The 21,553-nt window shown below is 40.3% G+C and overlaps 1 protein-coding gene across 6 annotated transcripts in view; it reads left to right on the top strand.

Moving 5' to 3' along the window:
- Window positions 1–21,553, top strand: part of CMSS1 (cms1 ribosomal small subunit homolog) — a 430,962-nt gene that overhangs the window by 362,876 nt on the left and 46,533 nt on the right. For all 6 annotated transcript variants that reach the window (XM_066241796.1, XM_066241795.1, XM_066241794.1 and 3 more), the window contains one exon: window positions 18,527–18,615. In XM_066241796.1, coding sequence (XP_066097893.1) covers window positions 18,527–18,615 — 89 coding nt within the window. The remainder of the gene's footprint in view (window positions 1–18,526; window positions 18,616–21,553) is intronic.

Here is a 21,553-nt window from a genome sequence, read left to right as displayed (position 1 = left end):
CCAATGCATGCCATTAACTGTAACAAAAAGAAATTAAAATTGCATAAAAACTGGAGCATGCACCAAAAAACGGATTTCAGATTTGGAATCAGCGATGCAACAAAAAATGAAAAAAAATTGTTCCCCAGTGTTATAAGTTGTTATTCTCTGGTCATGTCAAAGCTGTAGCAATGATTTTGAAAAGTGTGGAGAAACAGTAAATGATGGCCCGTGACCACAGTTAGTGTAAGTGGAGTCGGAACTGGGAGCCCCTTCTCATCGGCGTGCTTTAGACTGTTTGTTCCTTCCCTCCACTCCCGCGCCTCTTCTCCCCTCTGCTGCCGTGTTCTGTCTCGCTGGCTTGGCCTTGGGGCCCTAACTAAGCTCATTCTTCACAGGGTCCCGTACTCTGGATGTCGGAACTGTGTTCTTTCTCAGTGATGCTGGTGGGAATGTCTTAATGAGCTGGGAGCATGGATCTTGGAGAGTAGTTCCCAGCCCATCCTTCCCTGCCAAATACAACATTCTGGCTACTAGGGATGAGTAATTTTAAGCAAAAACACTTTTGACTGTTAAGTACAGCTGTGTCTCCAGCATTAGTTTTCAGTGTTTATAGTTCGATTTCTCATAGCACAGCTGACTACCTCTATCAATATAGAAAAGTCCCCTTAAGTCAAATTGAATCAATTAAACAAGGATAAGTTTTTAAAACTGCTTCACGACATAATGATAAAAGGAATAATTCAACCAACAAAAAGTTGTAAGAATTCTCAATTTGCATGCACCTAACATACCTATGAGATAGGTAAATGAAAACTGATAAAATTAAAACATAATCAAATTCAAAATAAGAGTGGGAGGTATTAATTCACATGTAAGTAGGTGATAGATAAAGCAGATAAAAATTCATAAAATTTAACAGATTTTTATTTTTATTATTTATTATTTTTTTTTTTTCTGAAGCTGGAAACGGGGAGAGACAGTCAGACAGACTCCCGCATGCGCCCGACCGGGATCCACCCGGCACGCCCACCAGGGGGCGATGCTCTGCCCCTCCGGGGCGTCGCTCTGTCGCAACCAGAGCCACTCCAGTGCCTGGGGCAGAGGCCAAGGAGACATCCCCAGCGCCTGGACCATTTTTGCTCCAATGGAGCCTTGGCTGCGGGAGGGGAAGAGAGAGACAGAGAGGAAGGAGGGGGGGGTGGAGAAGCAAATGGGCGCTTCTCTTATGTGCCCTGGCCAGGAATCGAACCTGGGTCCCCCGCACGCCAGGCCGACGCTCTACCGCTGAGCCAACCGGCCAGGGCCATAACAGATTTTTAAAACAGGATTAAACCCTGGCCAGTTTGCTCAGTGGATAGAGTGTTGGCCCGGTGTCTGGACATCCTGGGTTTGATTTCCGGTCAAGAGACTGGAAGAGTGACCATCTGCTTCTCTCCCCCACCCTGTCCCACTTCTCTCCCTCTTCCGCTCCCACAGCCAGGGCTCCATTGGTCCCAGGTGCTCAGGGCAGCTGGTTGGTTCAAGCACCTCAGTCTCAGATGCTAAAAATAGTTCGGTACAGTGGTGGGATTCAGCCGGTTCACGCCAGTTTGACAGAACCGATACCTAATTTTTTGTTGAGTTCGGCAAACTGGTTGTTAAAATGACACTTGTAATCAGGGTTCTCTCTAAGGTGGGTGCCTGGGCAGCCGCCCAATGTGGAAATCACAAATGTACATTCCTTATTCTTTTTTAACATTCATCTGCACAACAGCGTATTCTAAGCTCCTGTAGTAATGTTCATTCCATCCATAGGTGAGAAGAATTGCAAGTGAGGTTGCCAATCAAGAAGTAATATGGATATATCTTAAATAACAGTTTTATTGTTTTTTGTCAGGTATTTTTTAAATATTTTTCATTAATATTTTAAAATTCTTATAACAATCTAGTTTTGTGTACCTCTTTTATTGTTCTTATTTAAGTATTAAATTCATAAAATAATAAGCTACCTTTTGGTATTTCTTTTTTATACTTAAAATAGTCTTTAGGGCAGAGAACCGGTTGTTAAATTATTTGAATCCCACCACTGGCTCGGAATCCAAGCATCGGCCCCAGACAGGGTTGCCGGGTGGATCCCCATCGGGGCACATGCGGGAGTCTGCCTCACTATCTCCCCTCCTCTCACCTAAAAAAAAAATTTGGAAATTTAAAAACACACTTCTAAATAACTTGTTAGTCAAAGAAAATTCATTATGGAAACTATAAAATAATTAGAATTAAATGATAATGAAAATGCTATAATATTAAAGGGTATGGTGTTCAGCTTACGTTATATTTAAAAAGAATATATATCCTTAATGCTCATTACATCAGAAAAAGGAAGACTTAGTGAGCTAAATATCCAACTTCAAAAATTAGAAAATCAATACAGTAAACAAACCTAAAGAAAAGAAAGTAAAGAACATCAATTAGTATAATAGAAATCAAAGATGCAATAAGCATCTATAAACACAAAACCTGTTTTTGTTTGTTTTAGAGAGAAAGAGACAGGAAGGGAGGGAGATGAGAAGCATCAACTCGTATTGCGACTCCTTAGTTGTTCATTGCTCTTCATATGAGCCTTGACCAGGAGGAGGGCTGAAGCTGAGCCAGTGACCCCTTGCTCTGGCCAGAGACCTTAGGATGGTGTCTATGATTCCACCCTCAAGCTGTTGACCCTGCGCTCAAGCCGGATGAGCCACGCTTAAGCCAGAGGGCTCCGGTTTTCAATCCTCAGACCTCAGTGTCCCAGGTCAGTGCTCTATCCACTGAGCTACCACTGGTCAGTCAAGAACCTGTTCTTCTTCTTATTATTATTATTTTGCATTTTTCTGAAGTTGGAAACGGGGAGGCAGTCAGACAGACTCCCACATGCGCCCGACTGGGATCCACTCGGCATTGTCCACCAGGGGGCGATGCTCTGCCCATCTGGGGTGCTGCTCTGTTGCAACCAGAGCCATTCTAGCGCCTGAGGCAGAGGCCATGGAGCTGTCCTCAGCACCCAGGCAAACTTTTGCTCCAATGGAGCCTTGGCTGCGGGAGGGGAAGAGAGAGACAGAGAGGAAGGAGAGGGGGAGGGGTGGAGAAGCAGATGGGCGCTTCTCCTGTGTGCCCTGGCCGGGAATCGAACCCGGGACTCCTGCACACCAGGCCGACGCTCAGCCACTGAGCTAACCGGCCAGGGCCTATTTTGTTTTTTTAAAGAAAGACCTCTCCAAGGTTAAGCAAGAAAAAAGAAGATGCAAATTTAAAAATGGGAGAGAAAAAAAAGAAGACATAGCTACACATAATGATCAACTCTCTCTAAAGAATTTGAAAAATTAGACAAAACAACCAGTTACCTAGAAAATCAGCACTTATCAAAACCGTAAAAAATAAATAGGAAAACCTGAATAATCATATAAACATTAGAAATTAAAGTATTTGTTAAACCTTACCCCCCAAAATACAACATTCCTCTTGGTTTGTTTTTAATTTATTGTGTTGACATGGTTTCAAATGTCCCACTCAATATAACACCCTCTACACACTGCATCATGTCTCCCATGCCCCATGCACAGTCTCTCTGCACCCCCATTCCCCCCGAGACCTCTTCCCCCTGCTATCAGCCCCCTTTCCCTCTGGTCATTCCCGCCCTGTTGTCTGTATCTGTGTGTTATGTATGTATGTTTTTGGCTAATCCCTTCACCTTCTTTGATCCTGTCTCCCCTTCCCTCTGACAGCTGTCCATCTGTTCCCTGTGACCCCGCCTCTGTTTCTATTCTGTTCCTCAGTTTATTGTGTTCATTAGATTCCACATATAAGGAGATCATCCAGTATTTTACTTTCTCTGATTGGCTTCTGCTTGTTTTACTGACAGATTTTACCAAGTATCAGGGAACGGATCATCTCAACTATATATATATACTATTTCAGAGGATAGAAAACAAGGAGGCATTTCCCAATTCTAATATAACCTCAAGACCTGCACTAGACAAAGAATAGTACTGTACTAGATAGGAAAATTACGTCAACCTCGCTTTTGAACATTGATTTGAAAAAAAAAAGTTTAAATAAAATGTTAACTCAAAAAGAAGTAAAACATTTAAAAAGAAATACGTCATGACCAATTGGGATTTATCCTAGAAGTAACAGCCTGTTTTTACAGTTCACCACATTAACAGATAGTAGGAAAAACCCATCTCCATAAATGTAAAAATAGAAATCACTGTGGCACCGGAGGAGGCCTGAATCCAAGGGACTTCTCCCTCCTTGGTTCTTGTTGCACTCACAAGAAAGAATTCAGGTGAGAGACGGGGTGCAGCATTTAAGCAAAGCAAGCAGTTGATTGAGCAAAGCTATAACCTGGGCACAGGGCACATGCAGGCAAAGTCAGCCTGAGCACGCCAAACCCTCCCTTGCTGGGTCTTAGCCTCAAGGCTTTGTTTCCCGGTTATCAGGTTGAATGTAAAGGGTTTCTAGGCTCCCCTTCCCTGATACTGGGACTCACATGTAGCGTTTCAAGGTTGTTTAAACATCTGATTATTTTGTTTTGGCAGGTCTTAAGACTGCTGACTCCCTCCTTCAGTGGGTGAGCTAAACATCCTATTTTCCTCCCCTCCCTTTTTCCTGTCCTAGTAACTGCTTTTCCTACCTAACAGTTGCATTAAATTTAACATAGATTCATGATGTAAAGAAAAACAGATCTCTTAGCAAACAAGGACTAAAGGAAATGTGATTACACTGGATGAAGAAGATGTGGTACATACAGGGTGGGGAAAAAGTAGGTTTACAGTTGTTCATATTAATCAATAATCATAGAATAAACTCTTGCATATTCACAACTGTAAATGTCCTTTTGCCAAACGCTGAATATATAATGGGATATTTACACGGTCATAAAAAGAAGTGAAATCTTATCATTTGTAACAACATAGATGTATGTAGAATGTATTATACGGAGTGAAATAAGTCAGACAGAAAAGGACAAATACCACATGGTTTCACTTATTTGTGAAATCTGATAAAACAAAATGGCCTGGGCTACATAGCTCAGGTGATTAGATCATCATCCCGAAGCGCAGAGCTTACTGGTTCGATCCCCAGTCAAGGCACAGACAGGAACTGATGGATGTTCCTTTCTCTCTCTCTCTCTCTCTCTCTCTCTCTCTCTCTCTTCCTCTCTCCCTTCCTCCCTCCCTCCCTCTTTTCCTCTCTCTCTAAATTCAATAAAATAAACATTAAAAATTTAAAAATAAAATAAACAAAGCAGAAACACAAATTCAGAGAACTGATGATTGCCAGATGGGGTGGAGTTTGGGAGGCTGGGTAAGGTGAAGAGATCAAGCACAAACTGGCAGTTACAAAATAGTCATGAGAATGTAAAATACAGCATAGGGGACATCGTCAACAATATTATAATAATTAAGTGTGGTGCCTGGTAAGCACTAAACTAACTGAGGGATAACTTTGTGAATTCTGTAAGTATCTAATCGTTATGCTGTGTGTTGCATCCACTGGGTGCAAGAACAAATGTCGGAGACTTTCAGGAGTGTAGATGGTACTTTATTGGCCAGTTTAACCTGCTCAGGGGCGAACTCCCAAGATGTCCGGAGACACCATACTCACAAGGAGCTGCAAACGAGAGTTGCGCCTGGCGCTTACAGCTAGGTCCTTATATATCCTAAGTGAGCAAGCATTATACAGAAGCAGATGTGGCAGTTAGCTATTCGCTAGGGAGGTCGCACACAGCATAGCAACACGGGCCGGCATAGCAACAGGGGCCGGGTTTAGCTTAGTGGCGAATTTCAAACATAAACTTCTGATAAGGGTCTCTGACCTTCTTTGTTCTCAGCCTCACAGGGGCCCTATCAGCACTCTCTGTTCCTGCTCCTTCAATAGATACATTCTGGCAGCCACGGCACTTCAGCATTCCCTGTTCCTGCTCCTTCAATAGTTACACTCTGGCAGCCACAGCACACCTCCCTGAATCTAACACTGTGCACATGAAACTAATGTTGAATGTTAATTGTAATTGAAGAAAATCAAAATTTAAGAAAGGAAACATCATTAAGCTGTAAGAAGCATCTTTTCATGCAGGGCTGTGTTTAGATTGTGGACTCTAGGTTTTGTATGCCTGGGATTCAAATCCTACTCCTGTCAGTTAGTTGTGTTGTATTGTGCAAGGGTTACAAATTGTTTATGAAAATTAGCTTCTATTATCTTTTGAAGTCAGGTTTATTGGGGAGTAATTTACATATAGTAAAACTAGCCCTTCTGGTGTACAGTTCTATAAATTTTGATTAATGCATACAGTTGTGCAGTCATCATGACAATTTAGAAAATTTCCAGGTCTCTCATCTCTGGTGCTGGGTGACTACTGACCTGTTTTTTGTCCCTATAGTTTTAAATAAGCTAGAGTGTTAAATAAATGGAATCACACATGATGTAGCCTCCTGACTCAGTCTTCTGTGACTTAGCGTCAGTGTTTTGAAACTCATTCATGTTGTATGTTTCAGCAATTTGCTGTGTTGCAAAGCTGTGAGAACTAATAAGAGAGCTTAGCAGGTTGCTAGCCACGGCAGATCTAGGTTTTTGTGAGGCCTAAAGCTTACACAATTTGGGGGCCCTTCTCAGATAAAGAATATAAAATTATTGGTCAAAATTAGATCTGAGATAAGTTATTTTAAATAAGAATCACAATGGTACTGCTACAAATGCAGGAATTCTGAAAAATGTTATTTTACCTCATCAAATAAAAAATATGGTTTCTTTAAAACCAGGTAGCCTGACCTGTGGTGGCGCAGTGGATAAAGCGTTGACCTGGAATGCTGAGGTTGTCGGTTCAAAACCCTGGGCTTGCCCGGTCAAGGCACATATGGGAGTTGAAGCTTCCTGCTCCTCCCCCCTTCTCTCTCTCTCTCTCTCTCTCTCTCTCTCCTCTAAAATGAATAAATAAATAAAAATAATTTTAAAACCAGGTAAAATGCACTGTCACTGTATTCCTACAGCAAAGACCTTCTATTTTACATCTTTGATGATTGGAAGAATGTTTCACTGGCTAGTTCCTGGTTCTCTGCATCCTGAACCTGACTTCTGGTCCACTTCCCACTTAGCTCTGGGGATGGGTGCTGCAGGCACGTCTGAGTCACCGTATACAACATCTGGCCCCCCTCACTTCGGATCAGGCTGTCTGGTTAGCACAGCATGGTAGTATTATTCCTTGAAGCATTCCTACCCTAGGATAGTAGCAATCGTTTAACTACAGACTATCTGATTGTGACTCACATGATATCCCATTACACTCATATCAAGTGTATGTTCAACCAGCTTCCTTTAACTGTATCCCCAAAATGGCTCTCTACTCCCACTCCAACAGAGAATTCTGATTGGAAAAAGACAGTGGCATTAACGTATTGTGGTTCAAATATGTTTCTTTACTTTTTTTTTTTTTTTTTTTTTTTTTTGTATTTTTCCGAAGCTGGAAATGGGGAGAGACAGTCAGACAGACTCCCGCATGCGCCCGACCGGGATCCACCCGGCACGCCCACCAGGGGCAACGCTCTGCCCACCAGGGGGCGATGCTCTGCCCCTCCGGGGCGTCGCTCTGCCGCAACCAGAGCCACTCTAGCGCCTGAGGCAGAGGCCAAGGAGCCATCCCCAGCGCCCGGGCCATCTTTGCTCCAATGGAGCCTCGCTGCGGGAGGGGAAGAGAGAGACAGAGAGGAAGGAGAGGGGGAGGGGTGGAGAAGCAGATGGGCGCTTTTCCTGTGTGCCCTGGCCGGGAATCGAACCCGGGACCCCTTGCACGCCAGGCCGATGCTCTACCACTGAGCCAACCGGCCAGGGCCCAAATATGTTTCTTTTACAAAGTTTTAAAGAAAAATTGACTCTGTGATTTATTGCCAGAGTCTCTCCCAGAGCCTAGAAAGGGTTCATGCAAACAAGTACTTAGAAGCTTCAGGACGTTGCCGGGAAACTGGACTTCTGATGTTTCTCATGAAGGGAACGAAGACAGGATTGAAGAAAAGAAAAGACTTATTTCAGCCTGCTCCTTTTGCTACATTAAAAGAGCAGTAATTTTGACTCCTCTTTTAGAAGAATTCAACAAATTTCATTTGGTGATATCTTTTTTTTTAATTTTAAAGTAGACGCAGGGACTTGGAGACGAGGTGGCTTGGCCATGGCGGCTCCAGTCCTTGGGCTCCGCCAGCCACTGGAACTGAGTGGCTCCGGTCTGGCGTAACCTGCTCCAACGCCAGCAATTCTAGAGGGACCCTGGTGCTGGACCCAGGCTGGCTCACTTGGGTCTCCATACTTTTCTTTCAGTGCTATCTTAATGGAGATCACAGAACTAGCATACTTAGCTTTCGGAAAATCACTTTTCTCTTTGGAACCCAAAAACATCACAGACTAAAGAAACAACTAATATATTCAACCTATGGTGATATGAGATGATGTCATTTTATAAATTAGAAGGTTTCAAATGAAATAATTTTTTGGAACAAGAAGTAACTCATATTTAGAGCATTTGATTAACAAAGTATTTAAATATTTCTCATGGGGTTTTATTGTGTAAGAGTCACGTACCTTTAAAAATATGCTTCTTCAGCAATATTACTTAAACACAGACTGTGTCTATGCTTCCGTTTTTAGATACTGGAAAATGGAGGAATACAGAATTCAGAACATTTTTTAAGAGCATTGCTTGATTTTTAAACATTTATGGCTTTGATCCTGACAGTTATTTATTTTGTATTTCATCCTTTTTATCTTAAAGTGATTTTTAAAGCAAATAAAAGGATAAAAGAATTAAGTAAGGGGGTTAATGTTTTATATAGAATATGTATTACTTTTATAATATAAATGTAGATAAAGCAATAGAAAGGAATGCTTTTTATTTGTAATCAACACTGGGTCAAGAACTTGAGGTACTCATGGGCACCCCCACACTATTTATAGTTGAGATGGAGAGAAAGCCTAACGTGTGCAATACCAGCACACGCTGTGATTTACAAGGTACAATGAGCGTGCAAGTGCGGAGGCAGGAGGAAGAAGTGGGACTGTGTAATCTTAGCACGGGCTTACCTAAGGGGTTCCAGATAAAGGTGGCTAGGAGGGTGCTAAGAGAAAAGGGAACACCAGGAATGGAAGCCAGTCTAAGACATGTCACAGGACTAAAGGTGGCCTTTTCGGGAGAAAGATATTCCCCAAGTAAGGTTCCCAGATTTAGCAAGTAAACATACACATGAAAAATTAAATTTGAATTTCACATAAATAGAGAGTAATTGAGATATTCCCCATGAAATACTTGGGACTTAACCTAGTCTAAAAAGTTTTCAATGTGCATATGAAATTCAAATTTAACAGGGCATTCTGTATTTTCTTTCACTGTAAAACTCGGGTTTTTTCCTTTTTTTTTTAAATTTATTTATTTATTTATTCATTCATTCATTTTAGAGAGGAGAGGGAGCGAGGAGAGACAGAGAGAGAGAAAGGGGGGAGGAGCTGGAAGCATCAACTCCCATATGTGCCTTGACCAGGCAAGCCCAGGGTTTCGAACCGGCGACCTCAGCATTTCCAGGTCGACACTTTATCCGTTGCGCCACCACAGGTCAGGCCTGCTTTTTCCTTTTTTAAGACTCCACTGTGGGCCTGACCTGTGGGGGCGCAGTGGATAAAGTGTCGACCTGGAACGCTAAGGTCGCTGGTTCAAAACCCTGCACTTGTCTGGTCAAGGCACATATGAGAGTTGATGCTTCCTGCTCCTCCTCCCTTTCTCTCTCTCTCTCTCTCTCTCTCTTTCTCTCATTCTCTCTCCTCTCTAAAATGAATAACTAAATAAAAAATTTTAAAAAGACTCCACTGTGTCCTACTTGGGTTGACTGGTGTCCTTTGAATCCAGCGCCCTCCTGGCTGAGTCAGGACTTCCCGGATGGGGCAGCCGCGGCACTGGGTGGTGCTCTAGTCTGGTCCACAGCCAATCACACACCTCTGAGATTTTCCAGCAAAATTATGGGCTTCCCAAAGAAGAGGACGGACTTCCTTTAAAGACTTTTTTTCTAATTAAATTTTTTGTTTTGAAATCGTTGTAGATTGGCATGCAGCTGTTAAAAACAATATGAAGGGATCACATGTCCCCTTTCCCAGATTACTTCAGTGATAACAAACTTGCAAAACTATAAGACAATATCAAAACAAGGATACTGACGTTGACACGGTGAGGATACAGAACATTTCCATCCCAATAAGAGTCCTTCCTGTTGCTCTTTTGTAGCCACGCCTACTTCCCTCCCAGCCCCACCCCCTCAACTCCCTGTAACCACTATTCTGTTCTACATTTCTATCATTTTGTCATTTCATCAATGTTATATAAGTGAAATCTCACAATATGTTACCTTTTGGCCTTTAGGGATAAGCTTTTTTCACTCAGCATAATTCTCTGGGTATTAATTTCTGTGTGTATCAATAGTTCATTTTTTTATTGCTGATTAAGTATTCCATGGTGTATATGCCGCATGCACCCATTGAAGGCTATTTTGGGTTGTTTCGTTTTTAGGCTATTATATATAATAAAGCTGCTGTAAATATTTGTATACAGGTTGTTATAGAAACATGTTTTTATTTCTCTGGGACAAATGCCCAGGAGTACAATTGCTGTGTTACCTAGTAGTTGCTGGCTTAGTTTTTTAAAGAAACTGCTAAAACTATTTTCCATGAGTGGAATGGAAGAGGATGTCCCATTTTCCCTTCCCCCTGCAGTGTGTGAGTAATACAGTCTCTCCGCACCTTCACTCACCAGCATTTGCTGTTGAAGCCGTTTTTCACATGTTAGCCATTAATAGGCTTTTACTAATAACTCCTAGTTTTAATTTGCATTTCCTAGTGCTCAATAATGTGGAACATATTGTAATGTACTTATTTGCCAGAGTATATCTCCTCTTCAGTGAAATATCTGGTCATGTACTTTGCCACTTCCTAATTTGATTGTCTAGGGTTTTTTTAGAATTTTATTTATTGATTTTACAGAGAGATGGCGGTGCGAGGGGGACAAGAAGTATAGTTGCTTCAGTTTAATCAATAGTTTGCTTGCTGCTTGGCATATGTGCTTTGACCCAGCAAGCCCAGGGTTTCAAACCAGCAACCTCAGCATTCCAGTTCCACACTCTATCAAATGTGACACCACAGGCCAGGAGATTGTCTGGATTTTTACTGTTGAATTCTGAGATTTTTTTGTTATGCTGTCTAGATACTAGTCTGTCCTTTGTGAGATATGTGGTTTATAACTATTTTTCCCACTCTGTATCTTGTTTTTCCATCCTCTTAATGGGATCTTTGCAAAGGAAAAGTTTTCTATTTGGATAAAGTCTAACATTAATTATTTTTTTATTGATTGTACTTTTGGTATCAAAATTAAGAACTGTTTGCCTAACTCTATATCGTATAAGGCTTTTTTTCTAAAGGGTTTATAGTTTTACATTTTACATTTAGGTCTGTGGTCCATTTCAAGTTTATTTTTGTATTAGGTGTGAACTTAGGTAAGGATTAATTTTTTTGCCTGACAAAATTTTCTCCGTTTGTTGAAGAGACTATCTTTTCTTCATTGAATTCCTTTTGTACTTTTGTCAGAAATCAGTTGGGCCTATTTGTGTGGGTCTTTTTCTGGGTGTATATTCTTTTTGTAGCTATATAAGTCTTGAAATTGCATAAACTAATTTCTCCCACTTGATTATTCTTTTTCAAAATTGTTTTAACTATTCTAGTTCCTTTGCCATTCTGCATAAATTTTATAATCATTGTATACATCTAGAGAAAATCCTGCTGGGATTTTGTTAGAAATTTGTTACGCCTGTACAGCATTTTGAGGAGCACTGGTATCTTTCCTATGATTTGTCTTCCAATTCATGAATACAATACATATATCTCTCCATTCATTTAGGTCTTTGATTTATTTTATCTGCGTTTGTGGTCTCCATCATGCCAGTTCTGTATAGTTTTTGTTAAATTTACACCTAAGTATTTCGGAGGGGGAGATAGCAATTATAATGGCATTGTGTTTTTATTTTTTGTGTTCACATGCTCACTGCTAGTATATAGAAATCAAATTGACTTTTGCATGTTTATCTTTTAGTTTACAACTTTGCTAACTCTCTTATCAGTTCTAGTAGGGAATTTATTTTTTTAAGATTCCTTGAGGTTTTCTATGTAAACAATTATGTCATCTTCAAGTGGGAGTAGTTTGATTTCTTCCTTTCTGATGCATATGCCTTTTATTTTACTTTCTTATCTTATTGCACTGGTTAAAAGTTCTAGCACAATATTGAATAATATTGGTCAGAACAGACATCCTTATTTTGTTCCCATACAGGGAAAAGCAGTCAGTCTTCCATTATATATAATGTTTGCTGTAGGTTTTTTATACATGCCGTTTATCAGTTTCAGTTTTTTTCTAGGGCAGTTTTAGGCCCTACAGTATGGTGGTCTATATTAGTATATGTTCCATAACACTTGAAAATAATATGTATTCTGTTGTTGAATGGAGTGTTCTGCTGTTGCTCAGATCCTGTTGGTAAATGGTGTCACTCAGTTCTTCTTTGTCCTTGCTGATTTTCTTTTTTTTTTTTTCTTTTTTCCGAAGCTGGAAACGGGGAGGCAGTCAGACTCCCGCATGCGCCCGACCGGGATCCACCCGGCACGCCCACCAGGGGGCGATGCTTTGCCCCTCTGGGGCGTCGCTCTGTTGCGTCCAGAGCCATTCTAGCGCCCGAGGCAGAGGCCACAGAGCCATCCCCAGTGCCCGGGCCATCTTTGCTCCAATGGAGCCTCGCTGTGGGAGGGGAAGAGAGAGACAGAGAGGAAGGAGAGGGGGAGGGATGGAGAAGCAAATGGACGCTTCTCCTGTGTGCCCTGGCCGGGAATCAAACCCGGGACTCCTGCACGCCAGGCTGAGGCTCTACCGCTGAGCCAACCGGCCAGGGCCTATCCTTGCTGATTTTCTATCTAGTCATTAAATTTTTGAGAGAACTGTTGAAGTGTGTGACTTAATTGTAGGTTTGTCTGTTTCTTTCATTTTTGCCAGTTTTTGCTTCCCATATTTTGTAGCTCTGTTGTTTGGTGCATATGCATTTAAGATTGCTATGTCTTCTTGCCAGATTCACTCTTTTGTCATTATATAATGTCCTATTTCTGCAGTAATTTTATTTGCTCAGAAGTTTACTTTATCTGATATTAATATAGTCACTCCTGCTTTCTTTTGATCAATATTTGTATGATATTTTTCTTCCTATCATTTTACTTTCAACTTGCCTAGATTGTTATATTTAAGATAAGTTTTTTTTAATCAGCATATAGTTGTCATCTCTTTTAATCCACTTTGCCAATGTCTTTAATTGGTGTGTTTAGACCATTCATATTATAATTATAGATATGTTGGGGTTTAAATCTGATATATTATTTTGTTTTTTTTTTTCTTTCTGTTTGCTGTGCTTTGTTTCTCTGTTTTCTCTTCCTTGATTTCCTGTGAGTTACTTGAACATAATTAGGATTCTGTTTTGTTTTATCTTTGTGTTTTTGAATGTATCTCTTTCTATAGCTTTCTTAATGGTTGCTAAAACCACTAATGTGGATGTGACCTTGTTACCTTTGGGCAGTGTGGGAAGTCCTGACTCTCTACTAGGATTTCTCTGGTACTGTCCTAGCAGGGAGGGAGAGGTGCCCTACGTTACTGCTGGGAGGACACAGAAGTCCAGGCTCACCCTGTGATCACTGTTACTACAGTGGTGGTGGTGAAGAGAGGAGGGAATACAGGTTTATTGCCATTTCTCCGGGATGCAAATTCTGTCAGGGGTTCGATGTTACAGTCCTACTTGATGGAGGCAGTGGAGGAAGAGTTAGGGTGCCTCATCACAGCCTTGCCGGGGTAAAATCTAGGTTCCCCACTCCGCCTTTGCTGGTGTGGACTAGGCCACAGCTGTTCTGCAGTGGTGGCTGGGGTCAAGTGACTAATGTCTAAAACTTTTCAGCCTTGCTAGTCTGCCCCTTTCCTGATCATTCTGTTAAACAAAGCAGACGTGTGTTGGGGCCTTTTTTTTGGTCTGGTCCCAAATTGGCATTTTCTTTCTTTTTTTCAATATCTCACAGGAGAAAACATTGCACGGACCGTGTACACATATTGTGCTGTAGGCTAAAATATACTGTTGAACAGTGTTGTTATCTGTGTGCCTGTGGAGATATATGTAATAGCTCTGTCTCGTAGAAGCTGCTTGGATCTTCCATCTGGATCTCTAGCCCTGACATCTCCCTTGATGAGCTTTCTTTTCATTTCTCTAAATTTACTTATGTATTGGTCAATTGATTTGAGGGAGGGAGAGAAACACTGATTTGTGTTCCACTTCCTTTGTGCATTCATTGCTTTATTCTTGTATGTGCCCTGACTGGGGATCGAATCCACAACCTTGGTGTTTTGGGACGATGCTTTAACCAACTGAGCTACTGAGCCAGGGCTGAGTTTTCTTTTTTTAATAAATGTTATAGAAATACTAAAACATGTTGAGAATAATATAATAAACAGTCATGTACCATATCATCCAACTTAAGAAATAAAACCTTAAACCCAGTTTTAGTTCCCTGAAAACGCAGCCTTTATCCTGTTCTCATTTTTTTCCTCTTATAAGCATCATCCTGAATTTGATACTTGTCATTCTGTGTTTGTTTTTCTATTTCTACAATATATGTCCATATCTATAAAAGTGGTTTTTTTATTTTCTTTTATTGAAGTGAAATTCATATAACATAAAGTTAAATATTTTATTTATTTATTTTTCTTATTGACTTTATTGAGGTGACACTGGTGAACAAAATTATACAGGTTTCAGGTGCACAATTCCATATGGTGTATGGTATGTTCACCACCCCAAATCAAGTCTCCTTCCATCCCTTTTTATCCCCCACACCCTCCTCCACTCCAGCCATTTTCAAGTTCCTTCTTTTTAAGCTCCAACTCTGAGATAATGATATGGTCAAAAGAAAACCGGCCTGACCAGGCACTGGCGCAGTGGATAGAGCGTCGGACTGGGATGCCAAGGACCCAGGTTCAAGACCCCGAGGTTGCCAGCTTGAGCACAGGCTCACCTGGTTTGAGCAAAAAACTCACCAGCTTGGACCCAAGGTCGCTGGCTCGAGCAAGGGGTTACTCAATCTGCTGAAGGCCCGCAGTCAAGGCACATATGAGAAAGCAATCGATGAACAACTAAGGTGTCACAACGAAAAACTGATAATTGATGCTTCTCATCTCTCCATTCCTGTCTGTCTGTCCCTGTCTATCCCTCTCTCTGACTCTATCTCTGTCTCTGTAAATAAATAAATAAATAAATAAATAAATAAAGGAAACATTTAAAAAAATTTAAAAAAAAAAGAAAAGAAAAGAAAACCGAAGTAGCTCATCCTTATGTTGTTTAGTGGGCCCCAAAGTCCCTAGCAGGTCTGCCATCTTCTCTCCACCTTTCAAAGGCTTCCTGTGTTTGTTTTACATATGCCAGGTCCAGGGTTTTTAGCTGTACTTACTTAGGAGGAGGAATGGGGGGAAATATGAATACTAATACTGTCTCCCTAGATGGATAAGTTCTATAAATACCTTTTAATTTTTTATATTTATTTATTTTTCAAAAGAGAAAAAGAGAAGATTAAAAAAAAAAAGGAGAGAGGGACAGAGAGAGAGAAAAAAGAACACATCGATTTGTTCCATTTATTTATGGATTTCATCAGGTGATTCTTGTATGTGCCCTGACCTGGGTTCAACCTTGGCCTATCAGGATGATGCTCTAACCAACTGAGCTTCTGGCCAGGGCTATAAATACTTTTAATGCCAACTTAATCACTCATTTAACATTCTCTGTTGCCTGACCAGGCAGTGGTGCAGTGGATAGAGTGTCGGACTGGGATGCAGAGGACCCATGTTCGAAACCCCGAGGTGCCAGTTTGAGCACAAGCTCACCAGCTTGAGTGCAGGGACGCTGGCTTGAGTGTGGGATCATAGACATGACCCCGTGGTCGCTGACTTGAGCCCAGGGATGCTGGCTTGAGCAAGAGGTCACTCGCTCTGCTGTAGCCCCCCTGGTCAAAGCACATATGAGAAAGCAATTAATGAACAACTAAAGAGCTGCAATGAAGAATTGATGCTTCTCATCTCTCTCTTCCTGTCTGTCTGTCCCTATCTGTCCCTCTCTCTGTCTCTGTCACACACACACACACACACACACACACACACACACACAAATTCTCTATTAATCCTCTATGCTACTGCTCCATTGGGTAGAAGTCCTTTTTTCACGCTACACAGTGAAAGTATGTATGTGAATCAGAGTTCTCCAGGAAAAACAGAACCCAATGAGATCGATATATATTTCAATCTATAACTGTATAAATCTAGATATAGACATAAATAAAGTAAGTAATCGCCTCATGTAGTTATGGAGGCTGACAAGTCCCAAGATCTGCAGAGTGGATTGATCCAGAAGACCTGAGGGTGTAGTTTCAGTCTGAGGTCTGACACGCTACAGGTCCAGGAAGAGCCCATGTTTCGGTTCAAAGTCCAGGGGCAGGAAAAAGAGAGAGAAAAGGAGGGGAGAAGGAGAGAGATAGAGGAGAAATAACGATTTGTTCCACTTATTTATGCATCCACTGGTTGAGTATTCAATGTGCCTTGACTGGGTAGCAATTGAACCCAAACCTTGGTATACTGCAGTGGTTCTCAAACTTTTTGAAGTTGGGGCACATTTAAAATTCTACAAATTTCTGAGAAATATGTTATAATAATTAAGTCAAATATTAAAGAAAAAATATAAAGTTCAAGCGTGCTTTTATGGTAATTAAGTGAAATAAATATGACAAAATTAAATTTATTCTGACATTAAAAACATTTTTATGTTACATTTTTTGAGTTATGCTTTTTAGAATTCGTAAAAAAGAGGGGTTAAAAAATAAAAAACGGCAAAAATGTTATCTTTATATATATATATTAGATACATTCTTAGAAAGATTTAGTAAATGTGGCAGGTCCCTGCGTGAATGTGTTAAGTTTCTTCATTCTTATGTTTATGAGAAACATGAGCCTGATGTGTCCTAGAGATTTCTTCAATGTTTGAGCATAAATTTGAAAGGCAAACTCTCATTTCCTCGTCAATGCTTTGAAGAATTCCTCTCTTTTTACTCTTAATTGTGTTGAGTGCAGAAAACCCCCACCATACATATCATCTTAACTTTACACCAAACAAAGATAGAAGAAACTTGCCTCCAGTCTTTCCAGGGAACATGAGGGGTAGTGTAAACAATCTAGCACCACAGCTTAACAGTCTTTTACAACCTAATCAGGCAAGTGAGGTGGGTGGTTGGGCAGACTGTCAGCTTACAGCCAATTCCCCACACCTCTGTCCCCCAAAAATCTAAACTCCAAAAACCCTATTGGTTTTTTGGTCCCCACCAGGTACATATTTCTCTGGAATACCATAGGGCGCACCTGGAAATCTTCTAGGGCTCACCAGTGTGCCCTGGAGCACACTTTGAGAACCACTGGTATATTGCGATGACTCTGTAATCAACTGAGCTACCCAGTCAAGGCCAGGAAATATTATTTTACTCAGAGGAGGGGCAGCCTATCAGGCCTTCATATGATTGGATGAGATCCACCCATGTTAGGGAGGGCAGTCCATTTTACTCAATATACTCATTCAAATGTTAATCTCACTGAGAAACAGTCTCACAGAAACATCCAGAATAGTGTTTGACCAACTATCTAGGCACCCTGTGGCTCAACCAAGTTTATACTTGATTAAATTAATCATCATGGTATGTAAACATTTAAAAGTTCAAGACTATCAAATGGGTTCATTTGGAGCTAGATATGAATTCTGACCAAGGTTTGCTTACAAATTCATATTTTAGGCTGACTTTGAGATATGTAGAGAAACTCAAAGGGAATGAGTAAAGCCTGTCAAAGTTCAAAAATGTGTTTATAAAGAACAACTACTATAATCTAAAAGGCAGTATGACACGAAAGAAAGTAAGAAACTTATGGTTGCCTTGTTTCTTCAAGAGAACTTTAAACAAGAAATCTGTTGAAACTTCTATTTTTCCTGATTCTTAGAGTAAGAATTTATTTTTTTCCATTGTTGAAAGATTTTAGTAATTCAAAATAAGAATTGCTCATGACCTATAATTCCCTCTCAAGAGCATCAGCTTTCCTACCTGAAAATGAGGACTTAATAACTGTAAAATCAGTGTGAGTGTGTGTTCCACAATTAAAACATCATCAAATGTTGGATAATCTTCAGTTTTGCAGCTATATTTATATATAAGACTTCAATCTTGGTGCTGAAATCTCTATCTTCATTTTGGGTCATTTCTTTAACCTCATCTTTCTAGAGGTGAAATTGTTAAATCAAGGGCAAGGCATAGAATCTTCTAGAAAGGTGGTATACCAAGATTTACTAGCAGTGGTAGCAATGTGGAGGAGGGGAGAGGCTTTCTAATTGTTAAACTTTATATTTTCTAGAAGCATCAGATGGTGAAGGAGGAAGAGACGTAGGAACGACCCAGCAGGACACAGCTCCGGTTCCTGTCCTGTCAAAGAAAACCAAACAGGTGACAGTCACTATGAAAATGTCCCAACTGATGGGTTCTGTAGTTATCCTGTTCTTCCCTCTACCTTAGTCCTGTGCCCTGACATCAGTCGTTGGTCAGATTTCAGGGAAACTTTCACCTTCTCTTGCCTTTGAAAAAGCCATGCTTCATTAATTAAAACAAGCGAGGTCTGTCTGTTTTTTCCCCTAATATTCTTTTCTTACAATATAAATGTATTTTACAATAATGGTTTCTTAGATTTCTGTATCACATTCTCACCAACTATCCAGTCTTATTCTTTTAGGGACAGTTGCTAAAAGGAAACAGACTTCATAAAGATATTCTACAGTAACCCACCACCACCACCAATGCATGACGACGGTGTCATGCCCTGCTGCCAGCCGGCTCCCAGGGCCACATGCATCCAGCTTTATGGTCCATTGTGTGACTGCTCGTCACAGGATTTGCCGCCCTCATAGTACCACAGGTGGCCATTTGATCAACTCTGTCTCCTCGACCTATGACCTTTTATTTCTTTTTAATCTTCCAACTGCTCACTTATATCCATTTGCAGCTTTTTTACGTTATGTATCCCTAAAACCTTACTAATTACCTGTATGATTTTTATTTTATTTTTAATATTTTTATTTTTAAATTGCAGTTGACATACAATTTTATGTTAGTTTGAGGTATACAACCCCATGATTATACATTGAGACAACTTAAAAAGTGCATATCCGATAAATCTAGTACCCATCTGACATCATATACAGTCGTCCCTCGCCATATCACAGTTCTTTTTTAATGGATTTTAATTTATTGTGTTTACACAGATTCTAGTGTTGCCCCGAATGCATCACCCGTATTCCCCTCAACATGTCCCTTGCCCCCCACCCCACAGCTTTATCCCATCCTATCATTCCCTTTCCCTCTGTTCTCTTTCCCTCCGGTTCCTTTGATCCCTCCTCTGTCTCAATTCCATTCCTCAGTTCACAATGTTCATTGGATTCCTCAAGTGAGTGAGGTCATATGATATTTTTCTTTCTCTGCCTGGCTTATTTCACTTAACATAATAGTGTCTAGGTCCATCCATGTTGTTGCAAAAGGTAAGATTTCCTTCTTTTTCATGGCCCCATAGTATTCCATTATATATATGGATCATTGCTTTTTAATCCAGTCATCCACTGATGGACACTTGGGCTGTTTCCAGATCTTCTCTATTGTGGAACAATGCTGCCATAAACATGGGGGTGCATTTCTTTTTTTTTAATTTATTAATTTCAATGCAGTGACATTGATAAATCAGGGTACATATGTTCAGAGAAAACATCTCCAAATTATTTTGACATTTGATTATGTTGCATACCCCTCACCCAAAGTCAAATTATCTTCCGTCACCTTCTATCTGGTTTTCTTTGTGCCCCTCCCCTTCCCCCACCCTTTCTCTCTCCTTCCTCCCCCCCCCATTACCATCACATTCTTGTTCATATCTCTGAGACTCATTTTTATGTCCCATCTATGTATGGATTCATATAGTTCTTAGTTTTTTCTGATTTACTTATTTCACTCAGTATAATGTTGTAAATGATCCAATGTCATCATTTCTTGTGGTAGAGTAGTATTCCATAGTATATATGTACCAAAGCTTTTTAATCTACTCGTCCACTGACAGACACTTGGGCTGTTTCCAGATCTTCACTATTGTGAACATGGGGGTGCATTTCTTCTTTTGAATCAGTGATATGGTGTTCTTGGGATATATTCCTAAAAGTGGGATGCCTGCGTCAAAAGGCAGTTTGATGTTTAATTTTTTGAGGAATCTCCATACTGTTTTCCACAGTGGCTGCACCAGTCTGCATTCCCACCAGCAGAGCAGGAGGGTTCCCTTTTCTCCACACCCTCGCCAGCACCTATCTTGTGTTGTTTTGTTAATGAGCACCATTCTGACTGGTGTGAGGTGGTATCTCATTGTGGTTTTAATTTGCATTTCTCTAATGATTAGTGATGTTGAACATTTTTTCATCTGTCTATTGGCCATCTGTATGTCCTCTTTGGAGAAGTGTCTATTCATTTCTTTTGCCCATTTTTTTATTGGATTGTTTATCTTCCTACTGTTGATTTTTACAAGTTCTTTATAAATTTTGGTTATTAATCCCTTCTCAGACGTACTGTCAAATATGTTCTCCCATTGTGTAGTTTGTCTTTTTATTACGTTCTTATTGTCTTTAGCTGTGCAACAGCTTTTTAGTTTGATACAGTCCCATTTGTTTATCTTGTCTTTTATTTCACTTGCCCATGGAGATAAATCAGCAAATATATTGCTGTGAGAGATGTCAGAGAGCTTACTGCCTATGTTTTCTTCTAAGATGCTTATGGTTTCACGGCTTACATTTAAGTCTTTTATCCATTTGAGTTTATTTTTGTGAATAGTATAAGTTGGTGGTCTAGTTTCATTTTTTTGCAGGTAGCTGTCCAATTTTCCCAACACCATTTGTTAAAGAGGCTGTCTTTACTCCATTGTATACTCTTACTCCTTTGTCAAATATCAGTTGTCCATAAAGGTGTGGGTTTATTTCTGGGTTCTCTGTTCTGTTCCATTGATCTATGTGCCTGTTCTTATGCCAGTACCAGGCCATTTCGAGTACAATGGCCTTGTAGTATAACTTGATATCAGGAAGTGTGATACCTCCCACTTTATTCTTCCTTTTCAAGATTGCTGAGGCTATTTGTGTTCTCTTTTGGTTCCATATAAATTTTTGGAATATGTGTTCTATAACTTTGAAGTAAGTCATTGGTATTTTAATTGATATTGCATTGAATTTATACATTGCTTTGGGTAGTATAGACATTTTAATGATGTTTATTCTTCCTAACCATGAGCACGGTATATGCTGTCCTGATGTGCTTTGTTGATCACATGCCATTGCTATTTTCTGCTAAGAAAAAAAAATTACTCAAG

The sequence above is a fragment of the Saccopteryx bilineata genome, chromosome 8 (assembly GCF_036850765.1).
Source record: "Saccopteryx bilineata isolate mSacBil1 chromosome 8, mSacBil1_pri_phased_curated, whole genome shotgun sequence".
NCBI classification, from domain to species: domain Eukaryota; kingdom Metazoa; phylum Chordata; class Mammalia; order Chiroptera; family Emballonuridae; genus Saccopteryx; species Saccopteryx bilineata.
The sequence above is the reverse complement of the archived record's forward strand: the minus strand, read 5'-3'. Positions and strand labels throughout refer to the sequence as shown.